Below are 18,581 nucleotides of genomic sequence, written 5' to 3' on the forward strand. Positions count from 1 at the left end.
ATAAAGAAATATATGAAAATAATACTAAAGTATATATAGAGAAATACATACAATCGAATTATTTTTCATACTTACAGATATTTACAGACGGATCAAAGGTCTGGGGTGACAGGTATAGGAATATTTATTCCAGAGTTCGAAATAAGCATATTCAAAAGATTATCAAATAATTTAGCAATATATACAGTAGAATTAGTTGCAATAATGGTTGCAGCAGTGGATAGAAGATGTTAGACCAGATAGAGTAATTATATGTTCAGACTCTATGTCAGCACTAAATAGTTTGGTTTCATATAAATCCATTAGAGAAGACATTTTAAATGATATATGTATGACATTAAAATCTCTAAACAGTATGAGAATAAATGTCAAATTTTGTTGGGTTCCGGCTCACACAGGAATCAATTGAAATGAAATAGCAGATAAGTTAGCAAAAAAGGCAACCAAAAAAGGATATCGAGATTGAAGTCCCATTAGGAAGAGGAGAAATGAAATCAATTATAAAATCAAATATTCAAAAAGAGTGGCAGAAGAAGTGGGACATAGCTGATACAGGACGGTTTTATTATCAAATTAATTCATCAGTTAAAGAAGTATCACATTTTGGAAGATGTAGGAAAGATGAGGTGATTTTAAATAGATTACAGTTTGGGCACACAGGACTAAATGCATCACTGTACAAAATAGGTAAACATATTACAGGTAAATGTGCTTTTTGTGGGGTGTACATGTAATATTAAAATGTCGGAAATATAATATAGAGAGAATTAAAATGATAAAGAACTTAAATGGTAATAATAAAGAAAAAAAGAAGATAAATTGGATATTAGGAAAAGGATTAAGAGAAGGTATTAATCAAAGAATAGTAATGGAATATATAGTAGAAACAGGATGAAATAAACGCATTTATAAATAAATAAAGCAAAGGAATAGGGGAACACACAAGCTGGGTTTTTTGGCATGGGAGCTGAACACGCAGCAGCCAGAAATACAGCTTGGGTGAGCCCGAAATAAAATTAACAATTAAAAAATAAATAAATGAATAAATAAAATATGAATAGAGGCGGTACTATCACCCATGTATGATTAGAAACAGTTGGTGGCGGTATGTGCTTATGGTGTGGAATACGCCAAAAAATTCCAAAGAAAAAGAAGAAGAGCGTACGGATGACTGGAGCGCACCATGGCAACAAGTTCAGCTGAAAACTTTAGCTATCAGCCTTTCAAAAAGTAAGTGTTTTGTTTCTTAAATATGTATTGTGAATTCTTCCTATGGCTGCCTCAAATAAAAAGACAACAGAGTGTTAGTTTTGACATTAATTTTCATGTTTCGACGTTTTGTAGTGGTTTATTTAAAGTGAAATACTTCGCAGTTAGCGACAGGCACACTAAAATGCGTCCCACAATATCAGATATTCATCATACCCCAAAATGAGATACTGTATATGTTATGGGTATTTTTATTTGAATTCATTTTCTGGCTGTAGACTGCAGTAATTTGAACCCGTTTGTTATACTTTTTCCTTACCATCAGTATTCTAAGATGCTTTAAGATGGAAATTTGTAGCCCATCCCACCACAAGAGGGCACTTAAAGGTTCATGAAACCACCCTTTTCAGCACTGGTTAGTTCTCGCCACAGTTTTAAAAAATGCTATTAAAAAAAGTGGGCGTGGTGCGCCAGCGGATGAGAGGAGGGGGAAGAGTGGAGACAGACAACACACACTGCTTAGCGTTCAGACGGTTTCATTTCGCTCCCATTGAGATAAAAACACAAATAAATGCGCAGCCATTTGCACTCTGCATCGAAAACATATACAGTATATGAACGCGCTGTTACACTTCTGAGAACTTTTAAGGCATATTCTGTGGCGTTTATATACAGGTTGTGTCACAGAGCTGTAAAAACAGTTATGCTTACCAAGTGAATGAATCGCGTTTGTGCCGAACTCTTATTACAAAGCAAAAACAAACACTCTTCTTCGATCCATGAATGTTTCTCTCAGTTATTGTGCGCGATGTCATCTCAGTCTGAAGCGTCTGTCATAGTATTGTAACGAGTCAGAAGCGTTTGGATCCATTTGCAGCTTTATTTAGAATAGTCAGAGAATACAGGGTCAAATACCGGCAAGACAGAACAGCTGGGACAGAGTCAAATACCAGGCGAGAGATCGGGGCTGGTGGCAAGCAAACACAGTCCAGGTGAAACAATCCAAGATCAGGGCAGGCAGAGAACAATCAGAAAACACAGGAGACAGTCCAAGATCAAACACAAGAAAGCAAACACGGGTATAACGCTCAGACATGACAGCCAGGGCAAATCAAGACTTCGCAGAGAGTCTGTGTGTGTGAGTGGCTTATATGTGTGTGTGTGTAAATGAGGTGCAGGTGTGGATGGGAAATCAGTCCCAGGTATGAGGGGTGATGGGAATTGGAGTCCGAATGGAAATGGTTAATATTCAGGAGACGGTTCCCTCTAGTGGTGCGGAGGAGGCGGTACGGGAGCCTCCTCTGTAACAGAGTCCTCCCCCTGCGAGCGGCTCCTGACACGAGAAAGCACACGACGCCGGGGTCTCCCACGGGGTCGGGGGGCCGGTTTCTCCGGATGCGTTCTGTGAAACTCCTCAGTGAGTGTGGGGTCCAGGATATCTCCTGCGTTGACCCAAGATCGCTCCTCCAGACGAACCCCTCCCAATCGACCAGATACTGGAGGGTACTGCCCCGGCGTCTGGAGTCTAGCAACTCATGCACTCGATACGCCTCCTTGCCATCAACCAGGAAAGGCAGGGGGGTCTGCAGTCTGGCTCCCTCCTCCGTCTCTCCTCTCAGACCACCAGCGGGTTTCAGCAGTGATACATGGAATGTGGGAGAAATGCGGTAATTAGAGGGCAGTTCCAAATTAATTGATACTGGAGATATTTGTCTAGAAATTTTTAAGGGACCAACATACCTGGGACTAAGCTTTTTACATGGAAGTCGGAGGCATAGATCTTTGGTTGAAAGCCAAACCCATTGGCCTGGGATGTACTCGGGACTGGGACGTCGATGTCGGTTGGCTTGTTGTTCTTGACGCCTTACGGCATGAAGTAGGTGAGTATGTGCCCGGTCCCAGACCTCCTCGCTGTGTTGCAACCAATCGATGACTGAAGGTAATTCGGTGGGTTCGCCAGACCAGGGAAACAATGGAGGTTGGAAGCCCAGAATGCACTGGAAAGGGGTCATACCGGTGGAGGGTTTCCTCAATGAGTTTTGGGCATATTCTGCCCATAGCAAGTACCTGCTCCAGTCTGTTTGTTGTTGTTGACAGTAAGATCTGAGGAATCATATCACCTCCTGATTCAGGCGCTCAGTTTACCCGTTGGATTGGGGGTGATAGCCGGACGTGAGGCTGATGTTCACATTGAGATGCCTGAAAAAGGCGGACCATACCCTAGAAGTGAACTGAAGTCCTCGATCGGATACTATGTCGTCGGGTAATCCGTAGAAACTGAACACATGATTACAAAGTAGTTCAGTGGTTTCGAAGGATGTGGGGAGTTTAGGCAGCGGAATCAGAAGGCAGGCTTTGGAGAAACAATGGTGAATATAGTGGTGTTACCTTGAGAATTGGGCAGGTCGGTGATGAAATCGATGGCAATATGAGACCAAGGTCGGTGTGGTGTAGGTAGTGGATTTAGCAAACCGGCTGGAAGCTGTAGGGGATTTGGATGTGTTGCATGTGATACAGTTCTGGATAAATTTGGTTGTGTCAGTCAGCAACGTGGACCACCAAAATCATTTCCTGAGCAGATTTTCTGTGGTACTTGGGTTAGAAGTCGTGGTCGAAGGGATTCAGGGACATAGGTGAAGTTTGCAGGGCATTCAGGAGGTGGCGGATTTTGAAGATTCAGATGTTCAATCTCAGTCATGATATCCCATTGTACTGGTGCCAAGAGCAGCTTGTCCGGAATGATATTGTTGTTGGAAATGGATTGGATTGTTTCCTCAGTTTGGCGAGAGAGAGCGTCAGCCTTGGTATTCTTGGTGCCTGGCCGGTATGTCACCGTGAACCGAAACCTTGTGAAAAACAATGCCCACCTGGCCTGTAGGGGATTTAGATGCTTAGCTGAGCACAGATACTCAAGAGTTTTATGATCCGTGAGAACAATGAATGGATGAGCAGCTCCCTCCAGCCAATGACGCCATTCCTCAAGCGCTAACTTTATAGCCAGAAGTTCACGGTTGCCCACGTCGTAATTCCGTTCCGCGGCTGTGAGTTTGCGGGAGAAAAAGGCACATGGATACATTTTTGCTGGTGAGCCATGACGTTGAGACAGTATTGCCCCTACCTCCGTGTTAGAAGCGTCGACCTCAGGCCCGCTAGGACTGGGGGGGCAATCAGAAATTGTGGTAGGGCAGCACTTTCTAGGGTAATATATTCATAGTTTACTTTTATTTAGGCTACTCAATTTTCAGTCTTGCATTTTGTGTCTGTGTGAGTGCAGAAATGTTAAATATGTTTCAACTTTAGTTAGTCTGTAATGTTGCTGTTTGAGCATAAAAAAGATCTGCAAAGTTACAAAGCTCAAAGTCCAATTCAAAAGGAGATATTTTACTTAACAGAAATCACTTTTCAAAGACTACAACGAACAATTATTTTGGACTACAACGCATATTTTCCGGGATTTGTGATGATGACCAACGAATGGGACGAGACCTGGTTAATCTGCACTAGAGAAGGCAACAAGTAAGGTGGCCATATGCACCGTTCATACGGGACACGTTTGTCCAATAACATGCAGGTATTGTATATAATCGACCAATCGTGTGGCTGTCGTGAGATGGTGAGATTTACAGGGAACGTTTAAAACGATGCAAATATGCGCACGTGTTTGTGAACCGAAACCTTGTGAAAAACAATGCCCACCTGGCCTGTCGGGGGTTTAGATGCTTAGCTGAGCGCAGATACTCAAGATTTGTATGATCCGTGAGAACGATGAACGGATGAGCAGCTCCCTCCAGCCAAAAGTTCAAGGTTGCCCACGTCGTAATTCCGTTCCGCAGCTGTGAGTTTGCGGGAGAAAAAGGTGAGCCATGACATTGAGACAGTATTGCCCCTACCCCCGTGTTAGAAGTGTCAACCTCCACAATGAACTCGCATTCTGGGTCGGGGTGTCGAAGGATGGGTGCGGAAGTGAACCGAGTCTTTAGTTTGTTGAATGCTTGACGTGACTCGGGTGACCAAAACAATCTAGCAGCGTGACGTTTGGTCATGGTTGTCAGAGGGGCGGCGACTGCACTGAAGTCTTTGATAAATCACCTGTAGAAATTTGCAAATCCTAGGAAGCGTTGTAATTCTATGACTGTCTGGGGTTGTGACCAGTCCAGGACCGCTTTGACCTTCCTTTCATCCATTGCTACCCCCTCCTGGCTGATCACGTAACCGAGGAACGAGATGCTGGTTTGATGGAATTCACACTTTTCAGCTTTGGTGTACAGTTGGTATTGCATGAGGCGTTTCAGCACTGATCTGACATGACGAATGTGTTCCTCCAGAGTGTTTGAATAAATCAGTATATCGTCAATGTATACGATTACCCATCTGTCGAGCATGTCACGGAAGATGTCGTTCATGAATGACTGGAAGACTGACGGACTGTTGGCAAGGCCGAAGGGCATAACCAAGTATTCATAGTGCCCACTAGTGGTCGAGAATGCTGTTTTCCATTCATCTCCCTCTCTGATACAAATCAGGTTGTAGGCATTGCGTAGATCTAGCTTGGTGTAATACTTGGCCCGGCGAAGCTGTTCTAGCGCGGCTGGGACTAGGGACAATGGATAACGGAACTTAATGGTGGTATCGTTGAGGCCACGGTAATCAATGCATGGCCGCAAACTTCCATCCTTTTTATTTACGAAGAAGAACCCGGCTGAAGCGGGAGAGGTTGAGGGTCGGATGAATCCTTTAGCTAATTCCTCCTCGATGTAGAGTTTCATGGCTTCAGATTCTGGTTGTGACAACGGGAAAATTCTACCTTTAGGAGGATTGGCGGCGGGCGTTAAGTCTATGGCACAGTCGACAGAACGGTGAGTGGGGAGCCGAGATGCTTTCTTTTTACTGAACGCCTCGGTGAGATCAGAGTACTCTGGGGGCAGGTTCAGATTGTCTGTGCTCTGAACAGGCGGGGAAGGTGCATGACTGGAAGCTCGGGGAATCTTTGAGAGACAAAAATCTTGGCATGTAGCGTCCCACTGAAAAATTTGTCCCTCTCTCCAAGAGGCATGGATTATGTGTGCGCAGCCAGGGTAATCCGAGAATAATAGCGTGATTAGGCGAGTGGATGACGTAGAATCGGATGAATTCAGAGTGCAGGGTTCCTATTTGTGACGAACCATCCATTCTCCAGACAGCGGTCACCCACTCCAGCGCCTTCCCAGTGAGTAATGAGCAAACGAAAGCAATGGGGCTAGAGTCTGTGGGGTACAGCGAGGGCTGTTGGTTAACAGAAAGTGAGCACTGGAGTAGGAAGCCCTTGCATCTGGCGTGTTCACCATCAAATGTTTCGGGGAAAGCGAGTCGTGGACTGATTGGGGGTGTCTGGGCAGGTGGAGGGCTACTGCGAATAGGCAGTTGTTGAGAGGCGGCTTCGGGTGACGATATGTTGAGTCCTTGCAGTGCTTTTACCAGCTCCTCGGTTAACGTAGTAAGCCGGTTTAACTGGTGTTGGTGCATGGCGAGCTGTGAGGCCTGTGCAGTTAGCGCTGTGGATAGTTGCACGAACGCTGCTGGATCGCTGTTTGGCGAAGTCTTCTGTTGTAACGAGTCAGAAGCGTTTGGATCCATTTGCAGCTTTATTTAGAATAGTCAGAAAATACAGGGTCAAATACCGGCAAGACAGAACAGCAGGGGCTTGGACAGAGACAGAGTCAAATACCAGGTGAGAGATCGGGGCTGGCGGCAAGCAAACACAGTCCAGGTGAAACAATCCAAGATCAGGGCAGGCAGAGAACAATCAGAAAACACAGGAGACAGTCCAAGATCAAACACAAGAAAGCAAACACGGGTATAATGCTCAGAGATGACAGCCAGGGCAAATCAAAACTTCGCAGAGAGTCTGTGTGTGAGTGGCTTATATGTGTGTGTGTGTAAATGAGGTGCAGGTGTGGATGGGAAATCAGTCCCAGGTATGAGGGGTGATGGGAATTGGAGTCCGAATGGAAATGGTTAATATTCAGGAGACGGTTCCCTCTAGTGGTGCGGAGGAGGCGGTACGGGAGCCTCCTCTGTAACACATAGCATATCAATGCTGTTGTGAATAATTAAGCGAAGCATCTTCTCATAGGATAAAAACATGCAGTCTCATGAATAATTTAATAGACGCCGACGCGTCATTGATGTACTATAGTCCATTGCCACGTCACAAATTGTGACGTCAACACAATGTAGATTTTAAACCCGGAAGATGAAAATAGCGCAAAAAAGCTTAAAATTAACCAGCTTTCTCCAACAGTTAAAATTATCGGATGCTAACATTGTCTTCTGTGATGTGCAACACAGAAACCTCTGCTAAAATCTCAGAAAAAGTAGTCTGGGGTTTTCACACATACTGGTAAAAAATGTATAGCCTGGATGCACTGTCAGTCGCTTTGGATAAAAGCGATCTGCTAAATGCATAAATTATTATTATTATTATTATTATGACCTTGTAAGACCATCTTGTAAGTGATGGGGTCTAATTTGTTTGTATTTGTGTGTTTATCTGGTTTAGAGATTAGATACACAACTCTCCTTTTGCTGATGGTTTGTTGTTCATCAGGAGTAACTGGAAACCAAATCGTCCAAGAGGATCATTTAGGCAAACATAACCATGAACATAATGCAAATATGTTCCTTGGCTCTGAGGTATCAACACTATGGTTCTTAATAACAGTTATTTATCCCGTTTCATTCTACCAACTAACTTATCACTGTTTTTCAGGACAAAGATGAAATACAGAAACTCAGCCCATCTGAGCAGCGAAAGCGACTGGTAGAGATAGTGAAGAAGATTGACACCAACTCTGATAAATACCTTACTCCAGGTCAGTTCTGATTTGATTGACTGCTATATTATCATGTACACATGAGATGTGTCTAAACTACCATTAAGAAGTTTAGGGTCAGTAAGATCGTTTTTGACGGTTACTTTTTTGAATCGTGCAAGCGGATTTTTTTGGCGCTAAACAGAAGAGGTGAAAGGGAGAATGAGAGGACAAATAGATGTTTTAGAAAAAAGTCTGTAATGCTCACCAAGGCTTCATTTATTTGATCAAAAATACTGTAAAAACAGCAATATTGGGAAATTAGTTACATAGTAAAATGACTGTTTTCTATTTTAATATGTTTTAAACTGTAATTTATTCCTATGATGGCAAAGCTGAATTTTCAACATCATTACTCCAGTCTTCAGTGCCACGTGATCCTTCAGAAATCATTCTAATATGCTGATTTGCTGCTCAAGAAACATTTCTTATTATTATCAATGTTGAAAACAGTTGTGCTGCTTATGTTTGTGGAAACCATGATGCATTTTTCCAGGATTCTTTGATGAATATAAACTAAAAAGAACATTTTATTTGAAATATAAATATTTTGTTACATTGTAAACATCTTTACTGTCACTTTTGATCAATTTAATGTGTCCTTGCTGAATAAAAGTATTAATTTCTTTAAAAAAGATCATACTGACCCCAAACTTTTGAACTGTAGTCAGTGTTACAATTAAAAAAACATTCTCTGTTGCTTCTAGAGGAAATCACATTATGGATACAGAGGGTGTACAGGAGATATGCGCTGGATGATGCTGAGGAACGCTTCCCTGAGTTTGACTCCAACAGTGATGGTCTGGTATCTTGGGACGAATACAATATGGTCTTGCATGGTCATACTGTGGAAGTTGATGTAGATGCTGTTCTTGAAGAACCTGAGGAGGAGTCTCTCAGATTTGTATGTTGCATAATTTATTATTAACATTTCATATTGTGGAACAGCGAAGAAAGGTCTTGCGTGATTGAAAAAAAAAAAGGTTTTATCCACTCACAGCTCCATGCAAAGGAAAAAAGACTTTTTGACTTTGCCGATATGGATGGCTCAGCTGGCCTGAACTTTACTGAGTTCCTTGCATTTACTCATCCGTCTGAGGTGGATCACATGGCTGTAAGTATAAAATGAAGCTGCAATAAATCATAAATATAATTAGAGATTAAACATTCATCTTAGCTATGTGCTTTGTGGTTCTAGGATTTTGCCATTGAAGACGTCCTTTCTGAATATGACTTGGATAAAGATGGATTCATCAGCTTGAGTGAATTCATTGGAGATCTCAGAGCAAATGGTATGACTACGTTGGGATTAATAACAATATATTTTGTCAATACACTAGTGATTATTAAAAAAAGTCCAACAAACAATTAATGGCTGAAATTACATTTCTACACTATATATTCTACACTATATAGTCTGAATAATTTTAATTTTACACTGCAAAAAATGGCTTATCTTACTTAGTATTTTTTGTCTTGTTTCTAGTCAAAATAATCTAAAAATTCTTAAATCAAGATACTTTTACTAGATAAGCCAATTGACTTAAGATATTTAGTCTTGTTTCCAGGGGGAAAAAACTAAATGAAGTGCATTTTGCTTAAAACAAGTAAAATTATCTGCCAGTGGGGTAAGTAAAATGCTCTTGTTTTAAGAATATTTTACTTACCCCACTGGCAGATAATTTTACTTGTTTTAAGCAAAATGCACTTCATTTAGTTTTTTAGTAATGTACAGTATGAAAAATGTATGTTCATTTTGAGATTTGCTAAACATTACATTCATCCGTTTTATTAAATTATTAGCATTTTTGTAGAATTTAATAGGGAAAATAAATATAAACAATTAAATTGTCACGAATCCGGTCCATGAACTTTCTTTCTGCTAGCCATCAGTGGTCACCCTTTCCAATTTCATTGACTCTTGCACTACACATTGTTGCACATCACCCCGGACTACATATCCCATTATTCATTGCACTGATTGCACTCAGCAGGGATTGCACACAGCTGTTAACACTGATTGCACCCAGCTGTTTCATATCACTCCCTCACTATTTAACACTCACTCTGATCCCTTCCCTCTGCCGAGTATTGTTTAGCGCATATCTTTGGATAGCTACACTACAGTCGTTTCCCTGCCTTAGCCTTAGCCTGGTTTCCTGGATTTCTCCCTTAGTCTTGCCCCTTCTGATTCTGTTTGCCGTTCATCGACCCACGCTAGCCCTAGGACTATTCTTGTGTCTTGCCCGCCATATACCTGTTTGCCACCGTTTGACCCTGCCTGTTTTATGACCAAGTCTCTGTCTTCTAAATAAAAAGCCTCCATATGGATCCGCACGTCTCACGTCTTGTCAGCCCCGTAACAGAATACTTGGCCACACAAGGATCCAGCGACTTTTCATGTGGACATTGGCCAGATATGGACACTGCGAGACTGTTGTTAGCCCTCGAGCAGGGTTTGCGAATAATCATTCAAATCAGGCAGGGTTAACCTTACAGTAGTACTCTGATTACTGTCTTCATCACTTGAATTAAGATTATAATCATTTAATTTTAAAGCACAGCCACCACAAAATCAAACTTTAGCAGCTCTTTTTTATTTGAGGTCATTCTGAGGTTAAATACGGATTTTAAATCAAATCTTTGCATAGTTATGACAGGAAACACAGGCATCTAACAATGCCTTGGGAAAAAACAGTTAATCTTAAAAAATAAAGAGTATCCATAAACCCAAATAGGAAATGAAACCGTTATCAAATAAGCAGGTGTCCTATTCTGTGTCGTAAACTCCTGAAACATTGGTGTTTAATAATTTAGAGCAGTCAATGCAATTTGGGAAAGAAATCAATCAAATCTGTATGCGTGGGAAAATATTCAGATGAAACCCCCTTTGTAATCGTTAACATTTTCATAAGTAACTGTAATTTAATAACACATTTCTTCTCAGTGACTTTAACGGATTACATTTATTTTGTAATTAAATTACGTAATTCTGTTACTTGTAATTAGTTACTCCCCAACACTGATACTGTTACATTCAAAAATCTCTAAAAGCAGGCGATAACCAAAATGATACCAATATATTGTGCATATATATATATATATATATATATATATATACATATATATATATTCAGTTTTAATGCACATATCAAAATAACATAAGCAGTCAAATGTCAAAAGTTTTGACAAAAAAGTAATCAAAATGTATAATTTAACTTACAGGCTGCATAGGAGTGTAAAAATATGTTCAAATACTCAATTTAACGTCAAACTACTTTACATAATGCAAGTTTATAGATAAATAAGCTTTTTTTCCCCACAAAATCTTATTTTACGCCACTCGTTTGGATGTAGTAAAACTCAAAAACTTTTCTTTCACTGTCCATAATTCTAACCTTGAAATAACGATTAGGCATAAAAATGTCTTCATACATGTGAAAATCGGCTGAGAATTGAACAAATAGTTGTAACCTGACTCAGAGGCAGATAGGAATCATGTATTGGTGGCAGTTTCTCTTGTGATTAAAGGGGTCATATGATGTTGCTAAAGAGAACATTATTTTGTGTATTTGGTGTAATGAAATGTGTTTATGCAGTTTAAGGTTAAAAAAACACATTATTTTCCACATACTGTACATTATTGTTTCTCCTCTATGCCCCGCCTTTCTGAAATGCGATTTTTACAAAGCTTATCGGTCTGAAAAGCGAGGTGTGCTGTGATTGGCCAGCTATCCAGTGCGTTGTGATTGGCTGAATAACTCAAGCGTGTGTCGGAAATGTTACGCCCCTACCATAGTGTGACCAGGATCAGGAAATGGTCCTCCATAAAATGTGCTGCACACATCTGAATATTTGGGTTGAAGGGTCCTTGAACAGTGTTGTAAATACAACTTAACCACTGATTTCTAGTCGTGTCCTCTTTTGGAAGGCCAAACAAAGTAGTTTCGCTTTCACAACGGAACACACAGCGTCACACACGGCGGGCTAGAGTGAGGAGCATCTGGCGGGCTTGCGGCAACCACATGTGACGACCCCGGGCTGGACTCCGCTTCGTCCACAGTGAAAGCCGATATGGCGATTCACAGCGCGGAGTTGATGTATTTCCTCAGCGACCAGCACGGATCAGCTCCAGGCATGACGAAGCGGATATCGTCCTCTTTTGGAAGGCCAAACAAAGTAGTTTCGCTTTCACAACGAAACACACAGCGTCTTCACGACATGGCGGCAGCAACAATACTACAGCGAGAATAAAAGTTATGCTTTCTTTCTTTGCGTGAACATTTGGGCGGCGTTATGCAAATCTTCCCACATCGTGACGTAGACATGTGGGGGCGTGTTAGAACGAGCCATTTTAGCACGAGCGTGGTTGACTCTTAACTTTTATAAAGAATATCTCTTTGGATTTGAGACTTTAGTCTTTGCAACTTTACAGATCTTCTTTATGCACCAAGAGCTTGTAACACTCCAAAGAGAAAGGACAAATTTAAATCGCATCATATGACTGCTTTAAAGGATATCACAAGACTTCTTCACCTTACAAATGGTTGTCAAAAGCAAAAATGCTATGAAAAGCATATTTTATGAGAAAAAGTGACATGCTAGAGCAAAACAGGCGCTATTTTTGAAATCAGCATCCCAAAATTTGTAAGAAACAAGTAGCTTTGGGTTTCATTCAGCAAATATAATACAGGGTGGTGTTACAGTGAAATAGTGAAACAATTAACTATTGCGATATTGCCTTTTGTTTGATCTAAGCTGTATAAGATGCACTTTTCTTTTGGTCCTCTATATAAAATCAGTAGTTATCACTCTCAATTGCTGTGCTGTTGCTTGGAGCCAAAAGATATTCAAATCAATAGGTCTGTGTCCTGATTTAACTGCTACCACTTCGCTATTTTTGAACAAATTATCTGAACTCTGCTTAGATTTCTACGGCTTTCTTTGCTCAAAATCTCTTCGACACCTAAAGACTGACTCTTTATATTTTCCAAAAGCCCACTGTTTGAGATTTTCCATCCTATCTAGTATTCAAATGGCTGCTGAATGCATGCGTATTATTTGTTGGGCAGGCTCTCTGTGGTCAATGACACAGGGGAGAGCTTCCTTATCTGAGTCAAACCTGAGCACCACGGACGTTCTGTGAAACAGTGGTTTCCTGCGTATGGTATTGTCAGTTCTTTCTTTAACTTTTCTTCATTACGATTTTGTTTCCTTCTGTGTGCTTGCACCGTTCCTAAACAACATTTGAAATGACACCATTACAATTGAAAGATTATTTTTGGGTAAGTAAACGGGCTGAGCTACTTTGACATTAGATTGAACGTTGTTGTCTGCTAGGGCTGACATGCCTGAGGTTAACAGTATTGCATATGATGATTGACAGCACAGATTATTAATGTCTAACTTCCAATAATTCACCAGCATCACATTACCTTGTGCTATAAGAGCACAGAAAGTAAGGAATTGGACCATTTATTAAATCTAAAGTATTTTTTGTGCACTGCCATTCTCGTTCATTTGTATCAGGAATTACTGTGTCTTTAAATAAGACAAATTCAGCTATATTCTGTAATTGTTTCCGTTTTTATTTTATGTGTTTTAGTTCGATGTTGGTTTAGTTTTGACGGACTGAGATAGAAGACATCAAAATGACTGAATGAAACATTGAGGGTATCTCAAACTAAGATTTTGATATTAGATTTTTAAAAATAAGATTTTTGCCTTTAAAAAAATACTTCTCTTTGGGGGTTTAGTGTTTATGTTTAGACATCCTGATATTGTGTCAAGGAGATGATCTATGGGCTTCCTGTTGAGCGTTTGACTGTGTGCCTGCTCTACCCTCTTTTTTAGCTTTGATCTTGTGTTGTCAGAGCATCTATCTACAAAGCAACTTCTGGGATGATTTGACTGTCAAACCATGCTAGTGCTGTTAAGTGTTGTGCATGTAAAAAATATATGCTGTAGTTATGTAAAAAATAGTACTACTGTTTTCTTTCTGCTGCAAATGTAAGAACGTTAAGATAAACGAAGGATCCATTTTCTGTAGCATTCCATGTTAATATTATTAATATATGTTAATATTCCATAGCGTTTCATGTAAATGGGCACAATAAATAATTAAACTGTTTAACCACATTTGTGACCCTGGACCACAAAACCAGTCATAAGGTTCAATTTCTCGAAATTCAGATTTATACATCATCTGAAAGCTGAATACATAAGCTTTCCATTGATGTATGGTTTGTTACGATAGGACAATATTTGGCCGAGATACAACTATTTGAAAATTTGGAATCTGAGGGTGTAAAAAAATCAAAATATTGAGAAAATCACCTTTAAAGTAGTCCAAATGAAGTTCTTAGCAATGCATATTACTAATCAAAAATTAGGTTTTGATATATTTATGGTAGGAAATTTACTAAATATCTTCATGGAACATGATCTTTACTTAATATCCTAATGATTTTTGGCATAAAAGAAAAATCGATAATTTTGACCCATACAATATTTTTTTGGCTATTGAAAAAAACATACCCAAGCGACTTAAGACTGGTTTTGTGCTCCATATTCTTTTTTTTTTTTGCATAGACTCCAACTTCTTCAAATAAGGCCTAATTTTGTTGAATACAGTGCAACAAGTAGAAAGAAACTTCCCATGGATTCAGGATTAAAACTGAGATGCACAGCCTCACATAATAGAAATACTACAGAGAGATATATATCAAAACAGAATCTCTTTTGTTCTTTTTCAAACTAATCATGTTATAATAAACAATCCTGTTACGGTTTATGTTACTGGCGAAATATAATCTAATCCTCTTGGTTCCAGGGCCCAGAATTCACCAGTAACGCCGGGTATGAGACTCTTATCCAGAAGCTATGTGATGGGCGGCGGGCTTGCAAAGATGTGGAGGAGCTCTTAAAAATGAGGTAACAACTGAAAGTTGCATATTTATGTTTATTTCTACAAGATACACTGTTCAGCATTGGTTAAAAGTATTGAACTGGATTGGATAAGATGACAATGTAGTTTTCGACTCATAGAGCGATGGCAGAGGAAAGGTACGGCAAGGAATTGATTACTATTGCACGCAAAACAGGAGGGCAAAGTGAAATTGGGTGAGAAAATATTGTATGTATTATTTCATATATTTATTTATGTATAAATTGGCTTGTGGTTTTAATACTTTGCATACAAATAAAGGTTTATGAGCATAAGTCTATCAATTTTATTTGTATTATTATTCCTTTGGTCTTGTAGCACTTTGAAGGCATCATTTGACCAGCTAAAAGCCCGTAAGTAACACTTCAAACTATAATTTGTTTTTAAATCACAACAAGCTTCATTTGCCAGGTGACACATGGAATTAAAAATATATAAAAAAATAAACAGCACCAGCTACATCTGCTAACTAAACCCATACCTTCAAGATCACTGATCAATATGCTGTTTTCTCACCTAGAAATGGAGAACATTGGAAATTTGCACATTCAGCTCTCTGGGATGTTACGAGAAGAGGCAAAACGAATGGAGCAGTTCAGAGAGCGACAAAAGGAGCAGCGAAAAAAGGTGAAATGGCATGTGATGCTTTAATTCATCTAAATTTGCAGAACCGCAAACCACACGCTTACAAGTTATTCTATGTTTGAGACTGGGTGAACAAAAATTGAGTACTGTACTGTATGTTCAAACCAAGATGCTTCTTGATACACTCAGAGAAAATAAGCTGTCACTGGGGCAGTACTCCGGTACAACAGCTAAAAGCAGAGACGGGCAGTAGTGAAGTATTTTTACTTTACTCAAGTACATTTAAAAAGTATCTGTAGTTTATCAGAGTGTTTTTCTTTGGAAAACTTTACTTCACTACATTCCAAAGCATAATGTCATACTTTTTACTGCACTTCATTTCATAAATAAAAATTGTTGTTCGTTTTACCTTTAATACTTAAGAACATTAAAAATGTAGTACTTTCTTGTACTCAAGTAAATCTTTGAATTACTTTTACTTGAGTAAAAGAAAGTAATACATTTCTAATGTAATTAAGTATTAAATTATATTTAATATGAAACGTAGTGCAGTAAAAAGTACAATATTATGCTTTGGAATGTTGTGAAGTAAAGTTTTCTAAAGAAAAACACTCTGATAAAGTACAGACACCTGAAAAGTAATTTTACAGCAGAGTAAAAATACTTAACTACTGTCCGCCTCTGGCTAAAAGGCATCTTTGGAACTTATTTACCCCTAAATGGTATATTAGTACATATTAGTACTTTAAACGTACATAATAGTTTGCATATTAGTACCTTTTAGCTTTTGTACTGTCCCATTGACACCAGTGTATCTTTGCTTTATTATAAAAGGTGCACAAGACTTGAAAAATGTTTACTTTTTGCAGTTTGAAGGGGTTATGGAAAAGGTTCAGAAGATCAAAGTGTCATTATATAAGAAAACCATGGAGGTAAGTCTAATTTTTTTTATTTACATATTAGTCGCAGTTTTTTAGGCTACTCAGTTCATCCTGTATTTGCCTAATAGAGACTGAAAGCAGAATATCAGGAAGAGGAAGGGTGACATGAGAGTCATCAGTGCATACGCTAACCTCTGTGCAGCTAATGTGCAGACTGGGGAGGGGGATGGGACTTTGAAATGTTGTAACTGTCATCTCAGGAAGTCTCACTTCTCTACTAGAAGTATATTTCTTTCTCGCCCGCACACTTCTTTTCTCTTCCACTGACACAGGCTCTGTTTTCTCAATGTTAGGTTTTCTCTCTTCCGCATATATTTGCAATTTCCTAACAACAGACGACAGCTATATAGTCACGAAAAGATGTGTTTCCATTTTTCTTGGTACATTGAAACAAATTCAGAAAGCAAAGGCACAGATTAGGACCCCTGAGGCGAGTTGACATTTAAAGATGAAGTTACTTAGTATTATCGTGTAACATTCTGCTTTGATAAACAAAAGAGCGAAATGGAATCTGATCGGTTCAGGTCAGGAACTGTAAAGGTATTTGTGTGACTTGAGGTGAGATGAGGGTTATGATGACTAAATTATAGGAAGTTAGTCCAAACCTCAGAACGCATGGTTCATGAGCTACCAGCATTGTTCATAAGCACACTAGGTTGTCAATGGGACGGTCCTTGTAGTGAAATATATTTTAGATTAGAAAATAAATTGTAAATGTCATTAAAAGTAGTGAAGTTCATTTTTATATCATGTTTAAAACATAGACAGGGTAGACAGCATATTTAATTTTTCACAAGCAAAAATGAGACATCTGTTAAACTGGTTGGGTGTCTTATCCAATTTTCACCACCCTTGTTTTCCAGAGATTGTTTTTAAATGGCAAAGTAAAAAAAAAAAAAAAAAAAAGCAAAATGTAGGTATAAAAGTATTGTTTTTTTTATGTTTTATGTACACTGTAAATGTCATATATACTTCAAAATGTCATGTTTAATTCAATGTGTTATTTATTGTTCTTGGTTATTACTGTGAAATTTACTAGCAATTTCTAAGTGAAAATGTTTTCTACACAATATTTGTGTCACGTTACGCTGTTGCGGGAAGAACGTAGGAAACACAGAGTAGCATTCACAGTCTTTAATGATGAAAACATGGGATAATCCACAATAGGAGCTGGGCAAACACCCGTAGAAACAAGTAGACCTGACAGAGACAGACTGCACAGACTGGGACTTAAATACAAGGAATGATTGGGGAAACACAGGTGCATGGGATGACCTATCAAACTAAATGAGGAGAGGAATATGACCAAATAAGGAAAACCAGGAACAGAAATAGGGGCAAAACACGACACAGAACAGTCCAGAATCCTGACAATTTGTGTTTGTTTATTCTTAAAAAAAAAAAAATTGTAATAATAATAATAACATCCTTTTTTAACTATGATTCCTAAAATTTGGATGCTGATTAATTTGGATGCATTCATTTGGAGCAGACTAATTAAATATGTTTATGTTAGGGTGAGCGAGTCAAAAAGTAACAATTTTAGGGTAGATTATGAAAGTCTAATCTCACTTTTCTTTGGTGACTTTTCATGAGATAAGAGTGCAGACTAAGGTTAGAATCAAGTTTAAAGACATTTCCTTCATATTCATTTAAAGGTGCCATAGAATGGAAAACTGTATTTACCTTGGCATAGTTGAATAATAACAGTTCTGCACATGTTAATGACATACCGTGAGCCTCAAACACCATTGTTTCTTCCTTCTTATGTAAACCTTGTGCATGCAAAAGACCACTGAAAAATAGGCGAATCAGAACATAACACCGACTGTGACGTTACAGTCGGGATCACTAATAGTTACGCCCCCAACATTTGCATATACCCGCCCATGTTCTATGCCAGCCGCCAGCCGAATCATCAGAAGTTCTGCAGGTATTGTGAAGAAACAAGCGAGGATAATAGCGAAAATGGCAGATCATGGAAACAAATGTTATGTTCAGGCTGTGCAGGGGATGTGAAGTGCAGGGATGGGTTGGTGTCTGTATTCA

At 39.2% G+C, this 18,581-nt stretch overlaps 2 protein-coding genes across 4 annotated transcripts in view; both read left to right on the forward strand.

Annotated features, from left to right (window-relative positions):
• The first annotated feature begins 1,161 nt into the window (after positions 1 to 1,161).
• On the forward strand, positions 1,162 to 11,302 carry rcn2 (reticulocalbin 2). Its single transcript, XM_016246682.1, has 7 exons — positions 1,162 to 1,229; positions 7,748 to 7,881; positions 7,958 to 8,060; positions 8,768 to 8,964; positions 9,061 to 9,174; positions 9,259 to 9,352; positions 11,286 to 11,302. The coding sequence occupies exons 1-7, from the start codon at positions 1,184 to 1,186 to the stop codon at positions 11,300 to 11,302; spliced, it is 705 nt and encodes a 234-aa protein (XP_016102168.1). The 5' UTR covers positions 1,162 to 1,183.
• Positions 11,303 to 13,167: 1,865 nt separating this feature from the next.
• LOC107562121 (proline-serine-threonine phosphatase-interacting protein 1-like) overlaps positions 13,168 to 18,581 on the forward strand; it is a 14,907-nt gene continuing 9,493 nt past the window's right edge. For 2 of the 3 annotated variants that reach the window (XM_016246688.1, XM_016246689.1), the window contains exons 1-6: positions 13,168 to 13,345; positions 14,893 to 14,993; positions 15,108 to 15,182; positions 15,325 to 15,359; positions 15,527 to 15,633; positions 16,461 to 16,523. In XM_016246688.1, the coding sequence (XP_016102174.1) occupies positions 13,313 to 13,345; positions 14,893 to 14,993; positions 15,108 to 15,182; positions 15,325 to 15,359; positions 15,527 to 15,633; positions 16,461 to 16,523 (414 nt within the window). In that variant the 5' untranslated portion in view covers positions 13,168 to 13,312. Of the gene's footprint in view, positions 13,346 to 14,892; positions 14,994 to 15,107; positions 15,196 to 15,324; positions 15,360 to 15,526; positions 15,634 to 16,460; positions 16,524 to 18,581 lie in introns of those variants that run through there. The other variant, XM_016246690.1, reaches the window with a different exon arrangement.

The sequence above is a fragment of the Sinocyclocheilus grahami genome, unplaced genomic scaffold, assembly GCF_001515645.1.
Source record: "Sinocyclocheilus grahami isolate Dianchi unplaced genomic scaffold, SAMN03320097.WGS_v1.1 scaffold808.1, whole genome shotgun sequence".
NCBI classification, from domain to species: domain Eukaryota; kingdom Metazoa; phylum Chordata; class Actinopteri; order Cypriniformes; family Cyprinidae; genus Sinocyclocheilus; species Sinocyclocheilus grahami.